The sequence below is a fragment of the Leguminivora glycinivorella genome, chromosome 15, assembly GCF_023078275.1.
Source record: "Leguminivora glycinivorella isolate SPB_JAAS2020 chromosome 15, LegGlyc_1.1, whole genome shotgun sequence".
In the NCBI taxonomy this organism is placed as follows: Eukaryota; Metazoa; Arthropoda; class Insecta; order Lepidoptera; family Tortricidae; genus Leguminivora; species Leguminivora glycinivorella.
The window spans coordinates 2,931,827-2,949,278 of NC_062985.1; the positions used below are offsets into that span (position 1 = coordinate 2,931,827).

The 17,452-nt window shown below is 37.9% G+C and overlaps 1 protein-coding gene across 1 annotated transcript in view; it reads left to right on the forward strand.

Moving 5' to 3' along the window:
* The window catches only part of LOC125233799 (limbic system-associated membrane protein-like), a 122,989-nt gene that overhangs the window by 79,009 nt on the left and 26,528 nt on the right, over nucleotides 1-17,452 (forward strand). Inside the window, exon 5 of the mRNA XM_048139909.1 lies at nucleotides 14,688-14,861. Within this exon, the coding sequence (XP_047995866.1) occupies nucleotides 14,688-14,861 (174 nt within the window). The remainder of the gene's footprint in view (nucleotides 1-14,687; nucleotides 14,862-17,452) is intronic.

Below are 17,452 nucleotides of genomic sequence, written 5' to 3' on the forward strand. Positions count from 1 at the left end.
ATTTTCGGATTAAATATGGTTGGTTTGTTTGGGTGGTTATCTAACACAGGGTATCGTTGAACGCATATCCATATTTTGACTAAAATACCAATTGAAATTACTTCCGAAAAGATTCCGTTTGGTATCGTGCTAATAGAACCAAATTAAGAGCATACAGGATAGATATATATTTAAATAATAACCATAACCTCCTGTTAGAATAGCTAAGCAGCAGTAGATTTTCTAGGAATATATATTTGATTCTCAAAATTAGATGATGTTGTTTGTACACATTGCAATGAGGAGGCACACTCAAATATTATGCTAGTATGGATATGCCGCGGGATTCCAGGTTTATGTGGTAAGAAAAAGGACAGTTTTTTTATCATAATATTATGTTCTCTTTATATTCTCAATTTATTGCTATTATACGGTTATTGACCCGTTTTAAATCGACATCAAATCATCATTGTTATTACTGCTGAAATTATTTTTCTTAATTAGTTTAGTATAGGCCTCAATTATAATAAAATATGTGTTTTATATATTTATTTATTATTATTTATTTATGTATAAAAATTCACTTTATTGTCGATAAATAATATAGTGCAAAATTAACACACATTATTTCCTTAGCAACAAAGAAAGTTTGACTTTTTTATATTACACGTAAATAATACCTACGTTTCTGTACTATTCCATTATTTTTATAAAATGATTCCTATTTACCTATATCATAACCAATACTTGCTTAGTCAATATCGTTTATTTTATAAATATATTACCTACACGTGAATTGCGTTTATTTTTCGACCAGTTACTTGTAACCTCATTGTTTATCAGCTGCGGTAGTTTCTTACCATCAGACGATCCATCTGATCATTTGTCTACTACGACATAAGAAAAATTATCACGGACCGGACGGCATATCCATATCACTGTTTCTACTGGACATCCCGCAGTGTGGCATCAAATCCCCGATCACTGAATTTATGACAGACGGCGCCACCTTAGTAGTCCATTGCTCAGATAAAGAATTTCGCACGTGAGAGCGAAAAGAAGATATTTTTTCTTTTAACCTCACATATGAATGACAGTGACATCCCTAGACACAGGCGCCACCTGGCGGGATAAAATGTCAGTGTGCCTCCTCATCAAAACGGTTGCATAGGATTCTACCAGCAGAATGTCGTTCAAGCTCCATGCAAAGATGGCCATGGTTCATTAAGGCAGCGTTCCCACTTATGCGTCGCGTGTCTCGGGGCGCGCAAAGGGCGTCCGCGCCACGCCACCTGAGTGTAATTCAAAAAGCGTCTTCTCAGTACATTTTGTATAGGAAGGACGTAAGGCGCGCCGCCAAGCGGCGCGGCGCGCGCCCCGCCGCCGCCACGCCACCTGGGGCGCGTCTTACGTCTTTCCTATACAAAATGTACTGAGGAGGCGTTTTGTGAATTACACTGAAGCGGCGTGGCGCGGACGCCCGTTGCGCGCCCCGAGACACGCGACGCTCTGGTGTGGCCGGTCACTAAGATTCGCCTCAATGTACACATTAAAACTGACTTTTTAACCGACGCAAAAACGACGGGGTCTGTCTGTCCGTCTGTGTGACTGTCTGTGTCATCGTAGCTTTCGAACGGATGAACCGATTTAAGTTAGTGTTTTTTTAAAGCTGAATTAGTTGGGAGTGTTCAGCCATGTTTGATGAAAATCGGTCCAATATGTCGAGGTTTTTTTCTATAAAAAAGACGTGAAATAGTTATTTGTTATACAAGGGGGCAAAGTTGTATTTTAACGCCGAGTGTGGAATTGAAAAACGAGCAAGTGAAAGGATCTATAGTTGAACCACGAGCGAAGCGAGTGGTTCGAAAATAGAATCCTGAACTTTTTAACACACGAGAAGTAAAATACATTTGCACCCGAGTATAACACAAAACTTTTCCCCTCACTATAGCGAGGAAATTACAACGCAAAAAATGCGTTTATCACTGTTTCCAGTATTTCCACAGGTGGTAAATCATCTTAATTACTAGATTCACCTACTTTTATCAATTTTAAAGCACTTAATTTGACTTTATTCAAGGTCAAATTACTTTACCCACTAGTGGATAAAATGCGTTTTTACCCGCTGGTATTAAAGGACAAAACACGTGTTTCCGAGGTAGTGAGGGGAAAATAAAATTACCTACCTTCTTCTTCTAGTTACAAAAATGAAGTAAAAAAATACTCAGTGCCCACAAAATCCACCTACAACACAGGTCTTAAGAAGCCTCACCGATTAGTTTGACACCGGCCTACTTAAGACAAGTAGGGATTAGGTTGTCCGGATTAAGGACAATTTGCGATAAGCGTTTAATGCGTAGGTGTACTCTTAAATGATCTAACGTAATTATCAAATATTGAGGTGTATAAAAAAACATTTATTTCCTTTTCCTTTCAAATATAATTAGTAAAACGTAATTTAATTTTAGTCGGATTTGTAGGAAACCCTTAGGTGAAGTCCTCTTCCAAAGATGTCCGTTTTTCACGATCTTATTCTTATCTTCCAATTTCCAATTATTGAGGTGTAATTATGACAATGTCAAAGAAAATGTCATTTTGTTTTGTCTCTTTGTGGTTTTTTTTTGTCGGTTTTAGTTACATTTTGTAATTTACCGAAAAGTCCTCAATTGGCATTGGGTTGGCGAGGGAACTAAGTATAGTCTGAGCTTTCTAACACGTGAGGCTACTCTCATTAGGTACACTTTCAACACTCACGACATCACCGGTGTGTCCCGGTGTGTTATGGTCGTGCGATAGACGATAAATCAATATATCAGGCCGTCCCTATCGCATTGGGTTGGCGACAAATAGTGCGATAGGGACGGCCGTGCTATTTTATCGTCTATCGCGCTCTTTCAATCCAGGTCAAAAAAGTCTATGGCATATTTTCTTATTTATATCAAGGAGGATCGAGTATTATAGAGAGTTACTGTCAAAGTAAAATGTGTAATCACAGTGCATAGACTGCCATCTCTTGACACAGGCTTAAAACTTGAACCTCAGTTTTGACAATTTGGCCCATATTCTTAGCTTGATATGTTTTAAAATGTCAAATATTAATATCAGCGCCATCTAGCTGAGCGTACCCCAAAGGTGTAATGCCATCTAGGCCACCGTACCTTTTTCTGTATGGTACTGAGGTACGTTTTTTTCTTAGACTTTATCTGTCTATACGGAGTTATATAATATGTCTTTGTTTATATATAAACGTTTACTAAAGTTGACAAGCCGCTAATAATCGTTTGTCCTTTCCATCATACCAATCGGCGGAAAGAGATAAACGATTATTAGCATCTTTTTAACCCCCGACGCAAAAACGACGGGGTGTTATAAGTTTGACGTGTCTGTCTGTCTGTCTGTCTGTCTGTCTGTCTGTCTGTCTGTCTGTCTGTCTGTCTGTCTGTCTGTCTGTCTGTCTGTTTGTCTGTCTGTATGTGTGTCTGTCTGTGGCATCGTAGCTCCCGAACGGATGAACCGATTTAGATTTAGTTTTTTTGTCTGAAAGCTGAGTTAGTCGGGAGTGTTCTTAGCCATGTTTCATGAAAATCGGTCTACTATGTCGCAGTCGGGGGTTTATTCAAAATTTTAATTTTGTGGTTAGGTTATACTAAAGTTACTACCTACCTAGGTAAACTTAGTACTTAACTAAAGTTTATAAGAGGCTAATAGTCGAGTCGTTTGTCTCTTTCCGACGATTATGATGGAAAGGGATAAACAATCATTGAAAATTGCTGTGTTTATAAATAAGAGGATTAATGTTCGAGGTGATAGTAGCTTAAAAAACTAACTTTTGAACTTAAATGGAGCAAATTTCTCCCACTCCCAAAACAGTGTTAATTTATAATCTACCATTTCAAGCTAGCAATTTGCTCCTAAGCAAACGTTCAAAATGGCTAGAAAACTCAATTTAGCAACGTATCCATTAGAGCTCATCTAAACTGTTGCAATAAATTGCTAGTCAGCGCAATGAGAATTGCGGCACGTAGCCTGCAGTCTGGTTGTCCGTTTTATAGCGCTGTAGATTTTTTATATTGCAGGGGAATTGATGTAGTAATTAAAAACATTAGTTTGGATAGTAGTAGGATCTTTTAAAAAGTTACTGTCCTTAGTGTTCAAACTTTAACATGATTAGCTCAAAACAACATCAAAGCTCACGAAACGAAACGCTCGTATATCTATCTCTATCGCTCTTGAGTATTGGCGCGACAGAGCCAGACTACCTTTCGCGGCGTTTCGTTTACGTTTCGCGTCATAGAAATTCCATTCGGCTACGGGGCCTGAACTTTGTATATTAGGTAGTTAGGTACCCTCACTATACAACATTTTTATCCTATTTGTATTTTAAATTGAGTCGAGTTAAATTTGTTCGAAAAATTTTAGACGCAAATGAAATGCTACATTATAAGTTCACAAGAAAGTTAAAATTGCTTTGAAGCAATACCTATGTAATGTACATCTCATTGTACATTGGGCGGTAAGAGGCTATGTACATACAATTAATAATTTAGTATGATGACGCGACCCTTTATTGTCTGTGTCAAGTCGGTGTCAAGGTTTGACCTGAAGATATTTATAAATGTAAATAAGAGTTCTAAGGATGAATATAGCGTAGTAAATACCTAATAATTTACTTTGACAATTGAAGATTTGCCAAAGAGCCACGGAGTGCAACATGCTTGGGGTGAAAAGGATTGACCGGGTCCGAAACACTATGTTGCGCGCCAAGACAGGCATTGTCGACGTTGGGGTCAAAACCGCCAGGTTGAAGTGGCCGCGAGATAGACTGGTTAGAAGAAGACAGGCCATCCCGCGGCCATCATGTGCTACGGTGTATGCATCCACATCCACAGCGGTGGGCTAAGTTAGCTACGGAGTGGATGCCAATACGCAAACGCCCGAGGGGTCGGCCTGAAAAGAGATGGCGGGATGACCTGGACTCCTTTCTCAACAACTGGACGGATGCTGCACTTAATCGGGAGGATTGGAAATCTAGGGGGGGGGGGGTTTTGCCCAGCAGTGGGTCACTCTATAGATTATTAAAAAAAAAATTAAACTAAATGGTGAAACATTTTATTAGTGAAATTGGATATGGATAATTATATCTAACTGTATTATTTGTATATGTATACGTTAATAAGGATGAAGTTTGCTTGTATCTCTTTAAAAAAAAAACTATTTTTCCTTATGCACCAGCGGCAATGTGGTTCATTTTTCTAGAATGGCAATAATAAAGAATTTCATTGAACACTCTCATCATCTACGATCGACAGATCTAATATTATGGTCTTTTGAAAAGGTCGGTTTCAAACTAGTATAAATATCAGAATGATTACTAGTATTTGATAGAAGGAATTAATAATAAAATGTTGACTTCAGAAGTGGGATGTTTTCCATAATTTCAATCATTATCGTTATATTCGTACCTATTTAAATAAGAAAAAAAATCACTCATTTATCATCTCTCTGTCTCCATAAAATATTTCCCCCCATTAACGCCCAACAATGACGTTTAAAAACAGGAGCTTACCGCCTTTTCCCACCCCATTACCAACCAGGTTCAACCGAGATCAATCCTCATTTCAACACTTAAGTGTCAATAGGGGGGTAATTTAAAACTCGGGGCAAATCCCGCATGATGGATTGGCACTGAGGATCAAGCGTTTTCAAATATACCTAAATAAAACGTTGATCTATCGAGGCTCAAAGGGGTGCAGCCATTTTTGATTGGCAGTTCGCACGCATGGGGATAATGTTGACATAAAGTATCAAAGAGATCAATGCCTCGTTCAAAAGATTTAAAAGAAAATTGGATGGGCGCGATCGGTTTTTAAATTATTTTTCCAGCACTCTGGGTTTGGGCTCATGAATAGGCATGGGCTGATCTACATTTTCGGTTGCTGATTAAAGTGATGATTTTTACAAACATGTTTTTGGGCAAAATAATTCAAGTGTATTAAGATTGGTCTTTGCAATTCGTTAATTAATGAGTAGGTGTCTGTTACGCCTACACAGTAAATACGCCAAACATAATTATTTTTTATTGATTTGTTAGCCTGTTGTGTCCCACTGCTGGGCAAAGGCCTCCTTCTCTTTCTTCCACGCGTCTCGGCAATGTTTGGCCAATCTTTCCGAAAGACGTCAAGATCGTGCCGCCATCTCCTTCGCGGTCTGCCGTCACGCCGCACCATGTTTGGTGTCTATTCGGTACTTTTCTTGGCCCACAGGTCGTTTGGCATGCGGCAGATGTGTCCGGCCCAGTCCCATTTAAGCGGCTGTCAGGGCTACGTCGGCTACTTTGGTTTTTGGTTTTGGTTTTGAAACATAATACGATCCAAAATAGATACAATCATTAAATCGGCCCTAGGAGAGTAAAGAAACAAGATTAACAAAAATATCGTCATCGTCACAATGGTTCTATTCATTACGCGAAGAATTTCGTTCGAAAAGATTTTATATTTGTAAATAATGGTACTTATTACAACAAAACTTTTGATGACATTAGTACGATTGAAAACTAATCACATTAGATCTATAGTTTTTTATGGCCTAGCGCAGAAAGCCGAATGTAACGTTTTCCGGCAGGAGAAAAGAAACATTAAAAAAAAATTACATTGACATGCGACGTTCGTCATGTTGCTTCAGTCGTGCAGTCGTGGAGCTGCAGTCAGACAGTCGTGCAGCTGAAGTCGTGCTATATAACTGCATTCGAGCGGCTAGAAATGGACTGGCCCCGTAGCCGAATGGCATTTCTGCGACGCGAATCGAAATCGAAACGCCGCAGAAATGTACTCTGTCTCTATCGCACCAATACGCAAGAGCGATAAAGATAGATAGCTACGAAAGATATATTATCGTGAGCGTTTCGTGAGCGTTTGTGCATTCGGTAACGCACACTGGTATCTTTAAAGCGTGTCACACACTAAGCAGATACGATAAGATGTCTGTATCTGCAACGTATATCTGTCAATATCGATATCGGTCAGCGCACATAACTTATCTGCTGCAGATCCATATAAGTTATCTGCGCTGCGTGTGTTAGCTCATTGAATTATATAGGGAGCGATATTGACAGACATGCGATGCACATTCAGACCTCTTGTATCCGCTTACTGTGTGACACGCTTAATAAGCTATAATTCGATCGTGCCTGATTCATTCTCCCGGCATTTGCCACGGCTCATGGGAGTATGGGGCCCGCTTTGACAACTGATCCCAATGTTTAGCGTAGGCACTAGTTTTTACAAAAGCGACTGCCATCTGACCTTCCAACCCGAAGGGTAAACTAGATCATATTGGAATTATTTCGGTTTCCTCACGATGTTTGCCTTCAGCGAAAAGCGACTGGCAAATATCGAATGACATTTCGCACATAAATTCCGAAAAACTCATTGATGCGAGCCGGGGTTTGCACCCGCGACCTTCGGAACGAAAGTGGCGCGTTGACCCCCTTGCATACAAATTTGTATGGCATGGGTTCTCCTTTTCTCTGCAGTTGACTGTACCGCTAGGCTACCAGCGCTTCTCGATCGTGCCTGATTGTCCTGATAAAATGCTGTGTCACATTAAAATACGGCAAGAAGTTTTATAATAGGGTTACGACCCTGCTCTAGTTAAACGTAAAAGTTTCGTCCATAAGTTTTTGAGCCATAAAAGTTGTATCTGACGTTACAATACTCCCCTACAAGAATAGTCAAAGTTTTCATGTCCGATGTAAAGTACTTTCATAGAGACGCCACGAATATTGGGTAACTATTCGGTATGGCCGAATATCTTTATATCGTCACTACTTTTAAAAAATCTCGTATCTCACGCTGCTCCTCAAAGTTAAAACGCAATAAGTCTATATGCATTCCATACATACTTACTACAATTTTCTTTTCATTGACAGACGAAGATACAAGTTTTTTTAAAAGTAGTGACGATATATTTCGCCACATTGCTGAATAGTCGGCAATATGGTTTATGAGATAAGGCAAACGAGCAGACAGGTTGCCTGATGGTAAACGATCACTGCCGCCTAAATGCCAAATATTTGTTTAGTTGCACCAGTATTAAATATTACATTAACTACGAAATAATAAAAAACAAATCCAAATAAAAGTCAAAAAACAAATATATTTAATGTTTCAAAAACTTTTCTTGAAACACATTTTTTAAAGACACACACGGGTCGAACGCGATAAAATAACCTTATTACCTTTTAGGGGGGCTCACTCCGCGTTTCTTCCGTACATTTCAACGGCCGCGAGTTCGCGGCCCATAAAGTTTGACAACCTTCACGCTGCGCAATAGAACTCAATGTCGTATGCAGTCCGTTGACAGGTTGTTGAGAGTGAGCCTTCTGTACTTGTACTTTCATATATTCTATTCTTTTATCCAAATATATATTTTTTTTGTCTTCAAAAAATGCGTACAAAACGCGAGAACTTAAAGCGTTATACAGAGTGGGGCCTGTAACCAAGGTGAAGAATTGAACTGTAGGCTATTCTCCTTATACTGATCAACATTTGTTCAGTGACTTTTAAAAATTATGAAGTCTTTAAATTTTTAATTTTTCATACAAAATAAATATTAGCTTCAATGTACGCCATTATTGTTGTCATTGACGTTGTCTGTCACACTTTAGACTTAACAGAATTCGCAATACATTACCTCTTAGAAAAAACTTTCAAGGGTAATAAAAATCAAAATACAAGTTATTTTTAAAAGTCGCCGAACAAAATGTTGATCAGTATAAGGATAATAGCCTACAGTTTAATTCTTCACCTTGGTTACAGGCCCCACTCTGTAATTTTCTTGGAAGTTTTTTTAAAATACAAAGACTGCGTTTTGGCACAACTCGGACACTGTCGATCAAATATATGAAAGAGGCGCGTTCCTAGCACACAATCTAAGCTCGTGTAGGTGAACGCGTACTATGCTTGTATGAGTGAGATATGACAGGTCGACTGTTCGCGTTTTTGACAAGCGGTAACTGTGAGGTAACCGAGAGGGGGTGGGCGGCACTTTCAGCGGGGAGCGGGAGTGGCCATACTGTACGATAGTACTCTTTATTATACTGTGGTTTTGGTCTATAATTTGTTGCATACAACAAAAATCATGAAAAATGTATATACCTTTCCCATCATCCATTCAGAAAGGGACGTATTTACGACGAGGGCATACATTAAATTCTGAACGAATCGATTTTGTTGATTCTGACAGCATTCACTAGTTCTGAGCAATAAATATTAAATGTTAGCGAAGTAAACGTTGTGCTTTGTAGTTTGTAGGCAAACAAAGTACCGAGCAAAGGTGTCAATCGCTTACGCTCCATATCGTAGCTGAGCATTTCTTTTTTTTTTTTGCCACTTTTATGAAGTGTGTTATTTTTGAAAAAAATATGCTATTTCTACTCAGAATTACTAGCCTTTTTAATCCTAATAGTTAAAAAAATTGTCCCATACGATTTTTTCTTATTTTGTTACCATTTTCCGTACATGTTGTATGGGGTAACAAAAGAGGAAAGTAACAAAAATGTATGAAAAATCTGGGACACTTTTTGTCTCCCAGTGAGATTGAAAGTACTCGTGATTCTGAGTACAATTGACCTAAAATTCCCTAAAATAATAAAAAAAAATTGGCAAAAAAAAAAAAAAAAACCGGCCAAGTGCGAGTCGGACTCGCGCACCGAGGGTTCCGTACAAACCTGCATTTGATATGAATTTCAACTTGATAGCTCTACGCGTTCATGAGGAAAAAAGTAATAAGTTTATATTTATTAAAAAATATATATTTTGTAATGTAACTAAAAATTTAAGGTTTTCGGAATTTTTCCTTTATGTGTGCTATAAAACGTTGCTTCATGCCAAATTTCAAGATTCTAGGTCGACTGGAAGTACCCTTTAGGTTTTGATTCCCTTGCGAGTACTTGCGAGTTTCAAAATATGCAGCTTAAATTGCTGTTTCTTTTGATTGCGTTGACATAGAAGTTTGATTTTGTTACAGCTTAAATAAGGTATTATAGACCTGAGTATTTGGTATGAATTTCAATTTAATACCTCTACGCGTTTATGAGGAAATGGGTAGTAAGGTTAAAATTATTAAAAAAAAATATATTATATGATGTAACTAAAAATTTATGGTTTTCGTAATTTTTCCTTTATCTATGCTATAAAACGTTGCTTCGTACCAAATTTCAAGATTCTGAGTTCACGGGAAGCACCCTGTAGGTTTTGATTCCCTTGCAAGTGTCGAAAATTTGCGGCATAAACGGCTGTATCTTTTGATTGCGTTGGCTTAGAAGTTTGATTTTTTCACAGCTTCAAGGGACAGTAGACCTGAGTAATTGATATAAATTTCAGCTTCATACCTCCACGCGTTCCTGAGAAAAAGGGTCTTGACAGACGGACGGACGGACGGACAGACGGACAACAAAGTGATCCTATAAGGGTTCCGTTTTTTCCTTTTGAGGTACGGAACCCTAAAAATGTAGACAGTAGTCATTTTTGAACATAATTTCTATTTAATAAGTCAAAGATAAACCGACATGACCGATATGGACGTCACTCCTCAGTATTTCATAGTAATTCCATATTTAGGAAATCGATTGCTTTTGACAGTTCTTAAAAAGAAGCAGATTTGACTAGTAGTAGGAAACAAGCCTATTGTCGCTTCGGCTGTTCTCTTTATCATCATCATCAATCTTGAAAGCCTGTTGTTGTAAGTTCTTGTTGGTAGAATACAAGTAATAAGCATTAGACTGTTCTCATAAACTTACTCGTAGTTACGAATATTCTCGTCTTTCAGCTTCGGCCAAACGAGGGGCAAATATTCGGTATCAAGTATTCGGCCAAAGCCACTATAAGGGCATCTCTATTTTATATGATAAAACTTCTGCTATCCTGCGGTCCGTAAAACTTTTCGGATTACTTTATTTTATTATTCTCTTTGGCGAATATGTCTAATCGGGGAAATAAAAGGGGATCGTGTGGAAATACTTTCAAATATAACTGTTTTATTATGAATACTTGGTTTGACTGTTGTAATTTTGCTGTATTTTTGGTGGTAGTAGTAAAATTTTATTTATTTTTCAATTGCATGCAAACGGTATAATCCAAGACACATCGTACTGTTTGGCTGAGTATGTGATCTATTATCATTTTTAATAATTTAAAGCAATTACTGTTGAATATAATACTTTACATTCCATTTCATTCCAATCCATATTTTGCATAGTCAAGTTGCTACCTACATGAAAATAAATAATAATCAGCCATTGTTAACAAATACTTAACTATGACGTGTTAAAAGTTTTATTTCATTATTTCTTGAGATTGCATTTTTATTTTAGTTTTTATATATAAAAAAGTTCAAAAAGTTGAAAAAGTCAAACCTTACCAAATGATCAAATTCTAAAAATGTCCAGAAACTATTGGCGCCTGCTTTTCCTAAATCATCATTGGTATTCGTATGTAATTTAAATATCAACACATTCTTCCCACTAAGTTTCACTCCACTACGAACACAGACTAAACGTCCAATAAAACAGTTTCCGTTCGAAAACCCCGCAAACTCGCAACAGCACTGTCGCACCGAGTGACACCCGGCCTCAATAAAGAACCGAACAAGTTCGAAATTGAAAAAGAAATCGCGGCCCGAGCCATGCAAATATCAGGGCACCTAGCCAACGTCCCAGTCACTTACAATCTCGTAGCCAGCTCTCCCTGTCTTTTGTAACAGCGCGACAGAATCCGACCGCGTTCGATCGCCACGTAGCGCGAAAAATTTACACTTTGGCTATGCCGGCAGGACTACGAAATTACTAAACTCGGCCGAGTTAGTTTCCGAACGGACCCGTTGCCATAAGTTGCTGGCAAGTTGGTGTAAAAAGTTTAGTTTTTCAAATTATAAGTAAAATGCTTTTGGCGAGCGTTTCTTGGGATTGAATAAATCTGAAACTGTTTGAAATACTTTCGAACAGCTTGAAGCCAGATTTAGTTTTAAGTAGAAAGATTTATTCGTTTGCTAATACTGACGCAGATTTTATTTTGAAGATTTGATTTTTATAATACTGTGTTTATGAAAAGTTAGATAAACAACAGACGCAAATTCTGTTATACATATATTTCCTACTGGCAAATATTATGTACAGTACAGTCATGTGAAACCTGATTTAGATTTTTATTACTATTTGTTTTTCGCTAAAATTATTTTGAACATTTTTCAGTAACAGGGTGGCTAGCCGAATGGCACAATCGCTCACGAAACGCTCACGAAACGAAGCGCTAGTAGATATCTATCTCTATCGCGCTTGCGTATTGGCGCGACAGAGCCAGCGGCGTATCGCTTTCGTTTGGCGTCGGAGAAATGCCATTCGGCTACGGGGCCAGGAGCCTAAAAGCCCTATCAGTAACATGAGTACAAAAAGCCCGAGTATGATATTGATATTAAACATGTTTTGATTTTTTTGTAGAAACGTTTTTGTTTAGTTATTATTTTTCTACGTGTCTACTTCAAGTAAACATGCATAAAAACAATGATTAAAAAGTAAACAAAATAAAGACAAAACAGGAGTTTATTATTGTATATATATAATTATATCAGTCTGTACCGAATATTCTGCTAAAAATATATTATACATATATTACACACAGTACACACACAATACAAAAATCGTAAACATCGAAAGAAAATTAATAACTGGTGTAGAAAGTCCAGTCTTTTTTTTTTTTTTGGGGAATACCTACATTACATTATGATATACAGAAAATACTAGATAAATAATAGAATCGGGGTAAATGCTATATTGCTGTAATTGCTACCAGTCTGGCCCCGATCTATTGTCTAACGACTCCTATTGTTACAACCGAATCTCTTTGAAATAGGTTCAATTTTGTATCAAATTAAACTTTTTGGTAATCAGATTTGTAATTCGAAACTTTTTTTAAATAATAATAACGTGTTTCAAAGAGACATTGCCACATTTAGAAACTATTTTTATCTCTAAGAACAAATTAAATTACTTTCATAGAAAATATTTTAACTTGTTATTTTTTAAGTAGTAACACTACTATTATGTTCTAAACATTAAATAAATGTCATATACAAAGAAAAAGTGACCAAAGCCTCCAGTGCTCCGAGCTGGAATCGAACCAGCGTACTCCGCTTACCGGGCGAATGCCAGAACCACTCGGCTATCGGTCCACGAAAGCAAGGGTCAAAATTTCTAAGTATATGACATTTCCGAAGGCTCGTGGCGCCCTCTGGCCATCCCTGAGGTAGAACAGTATGGTTCGACCTCCTAGCCGAATCAACTCAGGTGATTACAAGCTAGCGAAGAGAGATGGCGCTGCCATTAACACTATTGCTGCTATTTTTATCTATCTGAGAATATGATATTACTGATATTCCTTTTATTCTGTGAAAGTTCAAATATATTTTGGAATCATATATTTACAAAAAAATGTACCGGTGGACAAGGTTAGAACATATTAGTAATATGTTTGTTCCTTTATTCAAAGTTGGCAGTCTTGTGATTCCATTTATCCAGGATTTACCGTCGCCACTAAACAAGGAAATGTGAAATGTGGGTCCCAATCTCGAATGCAAATGGCGCCCGGGCCAAACGTAAACGGTTAAAGTAAGAAACTTTCCATGTTTCCTGGGGTACTATAAATCACAACAATATTGTGGAAATTTACTTTTTTCCGCCAAATTTACTTTTCCCCGTGTAGAAGTTTTATGCATTAAAAAATTGGCAGGCTTTTTGCGGGGGGTTAAACTGTTTTGTCCCGTCTTTTAGGAGTTTTCTTTCATGGAGTTTGCCGCTTATGAATAAAAAGCTGTTGCATATTTTTTGGTGGGGTATACTTTGCTTTAAGGAAATTAGGGTAATTTCTGAAATGGTAATGGAGTGGCCAAATGTTTAGTTAGTGTTAGGAGATTCTATTTGTGGTGGTTAGAGATTTTTGAAATCGTCATGGCTTATTTTCTCATGGATACTATGCCTGAATTTTTAAGATACAATGACATTTTTAAAATAGGTAAGTTCAAAGTACCTAAGTGCTCAGTAATTAAGGGTATATTCTGTTATAATTTTCACTCGGCGCAAAATGATCTCCGAACGTTGAAACTTCCCAGAATAGGAGCTTTGCCTCTCGAAAATGCAAAAATCTAGAAAAATATTTTACATGGGATAAGAGAAACTATATTTTTATGCATTCGTCCACTACTATACTATTGCATATATTTACGCTGATTTGTGGTGGCCTTGCCACTGGTTGGGATAGTAGTATAGTCACCGGCAAAAATAAGCGATGAATTCTGTACCTTGTCTGTACGATGAATTCTGAAGATGTTATGTGACAAGGTTAGGTACAGAAATCATCACTTATTTATGCCGATGACTGTACCACCTTGGACACTAGTGATCAAATATATAAAAGAGGCGCGTTCCTAGCACACAGTCTAAGCTCGTGTAGGTGAATGCGTACTATGCTTGTATGAGTGAAATATGACAAGTCGACTGTTCGCGTTTTTGACAGGCGGTAACTGTGAGGTAACCGAGAGGGGGTGGGCGGCACTTTCAGCGGGGAGCAGGAGTGGTCATACTGCACGATAGTACTCTATTATACTGTGGTAGTACCATTGACGATACTCAACCAAAACTTTTTCTTCTTTGCCCACAGTGCCCCCCGACATCATGAGTGACGACACGTCTGGAGATGTCTCCGTCCAAGAACTGGAGAACGCCACCCTCACCTGCAAGGCCACGGGTCATCCACCCCCCAAAATTACATGGAGAAGGGAGGACCATGAGCCGATCCTGCTGAAGAAGACGCTTTCCAGGGAGTTTGTCAAAGGTATCAAACTTGTGTTATCATCAAAGAAGCATCTAAGTACGTTTTCACATTATCCGATCCGATATCGGATGTCGGACCGATATCCCATACATTACAGGCGCCATCTTGGATTTTTTATATTGAAATCCTTCCGACATCCGATATCGGATCGGATAATGTGAAAACGGCCTAAGGCTGATGGTCCGGAAATGTCAAAACCGTAGCCACTGCAAGGCCACGGGCCACACATGCCCCTCAAAATAACCAGGATAAAGAAGGACCCAAAGGTTTCCGCTACCCAAAGGTTGTCTGGTAGAGACGGCTCTTTAGCGATAAGACCGTCTGTTGACTGCCTCTATTTATAATCATCTGTTTTGTCTACACTGTATCTTTTTAGGGTTCCGTAGTAGTCAACTAGGAACCCTTATAGTTTCGCTATGTCTGTCTGTCCGTCCGTCCGTCCGTCCGTCCGTCCGTCCGTCCGCGGATAATCTCAGTAACCGTTAGCATTAGAAAGCTGAAATTTGGTACCAATATGTACATCAATCACGCCAACAAAGTGCAAAAAAAAAATGGAAAAAAATGTTTTATTAGGGTACCCCCCTACATGTAAAGTGGGGGCTGATATTTTTTTTCATTCCAACCCCAACGTGTGATATATTGTTGGATAGGTATTTAAAAATGAATAAGGGTTTACTAAAATCGTTTTTTGATAATATTAATATTTTCGGAAATAATTGCTCCTAAAGGAAAAAAAAGTGCGTCCCCCCCCTCTAACTTTTGAACCATATGTTTAAAAAATATGAAAAAAATCACAAAAGTAGAACTTTATAAATACTTTCTAGGAAAATTGTTTTGAACTTGATAGGTTCAGTAGTTTTTGAGAAAAATACAGAAAACTACGGAACCCTACACTGAGCGTGGCCCGACACGCTCTTGGCCGGTTTTTTTCTGTATATTTTGCTGAGGTGTGCCAATAAAGAGTATTCTATCTATCTACCTATCTATAAAGAAGGACCATGAATTGATATTTCTAAAGAAGACTCGACAGAGTGTGTCAAAGTCAATACATCGTCGATCTGTCTAGGAGAATAATTATCAAAGTTGAGCAAACCATACAAAGTCCAGTTCACTTGCTTGTAGGGTGTAGAACAGTCATTTAATCGCCTACAAGGTCGATTCAATTGACCTATTTTAGGTTATTGAGTCATTATTTGACATATCCTTAATAAAGATGATTGTGGTTATTATCATAAATATACACATGTACGTAAGAATCACAGACCAACCCCTATAGACATCTATTACAAGACGACTCGCGGTCGCCAGCCTTCCTAGTATTTGCACTGATATAAGCGCGGGCGCTCGCCGTGCCCGATCAGTATCGACCAAGTAACAGACCCGAAAGCAGCGCGTGTTTTTCGCACTAAAAAATTGGAAAAGGGTATTTTGATGCCTTAAAGATGTCCACCTGTAGTGTGAAATGGTGTGGAAAGGTAACAAGAAGCTCAAATTTAAAAACAGACGGCATTACATTCCACAAATAAGTCATATTTATAATTTATTCAGAGCCGGCATAGGTCAACTTACATTGGCCACTTACGCGTCAGTAGAGGGACAGTCATACTTCTGTCCCTTTTCATCTGGTGCGACTGCCCGCCGTCCTTGAAACGGCCAATCACAGCGCGCTTAACACATTCCCCGCCCGCTCCTCGCACCCCAAACACTGGTGACTCGTATCGCGAACAAAATATACAAGATTTCTACTCTATAGGAGGTCCTCTGTGGTAAGAATGGATATATTAGGCTAGTTTCCTATACTTAAAATATTTTTTACAGTGCACGGAATAAAGCACCACATAATTAAAAGAAAAATATGGACAGTAGTTATGTTTAAACATAATTTCTATTTAATAGGTGAAAGATATAAAGTAAATGAATTGACCGTGACGTCACTCCTCAGTATTTCATAGTAATTCCATATTAGCAAATCGTTTTGACAGTTCTTAAAAAGAAGCTGATTTGACTAGTAGGAAACTGGTCGTGGTCAAACGTCTACCTATTCATACGAAAAAAAAGGTGATCTGAAAGAATACTTATTAATAACTGTCTGTTTAATTGAATTTAATATGCCTAGTAAGTAATAAAGAGTCGCATGACTTACGATGGTTATGAACCTCCTTTCATCGAATGTTTGTAACACAAACAAGTGTGTGGGTGTATTCAAAAAGCTCGTTTCTTTCACCAGCGTTTAATAATAAATATTCAATCGCTTTTGATTGAAGACTTGTGGACAAGCAACTGCGTAAAAATAACATAATAACTTTGTAAAGAAAACTGTAGTGCGTGTTATAGTAGAATTAAAGTACCTATTTTAAAAGCTCTTTTTATTGATTTTCGATAACTTTATAAGAAGGTTCCTTCCTTAGGTCAATTATTTACAATTCATTTCTTTAAAGAACTAGTGTCTTAAGTCTTATCGTTATTGAGTTATTCAAAAAATAAATTGAATGGTTTAACAAGTTTACAACAACCTAATAATAATTATGTATATTCACCCTTAAAATTGTTGTACTTACCTACTTAAAGGTTGTGTAAACAAATTAAAACAA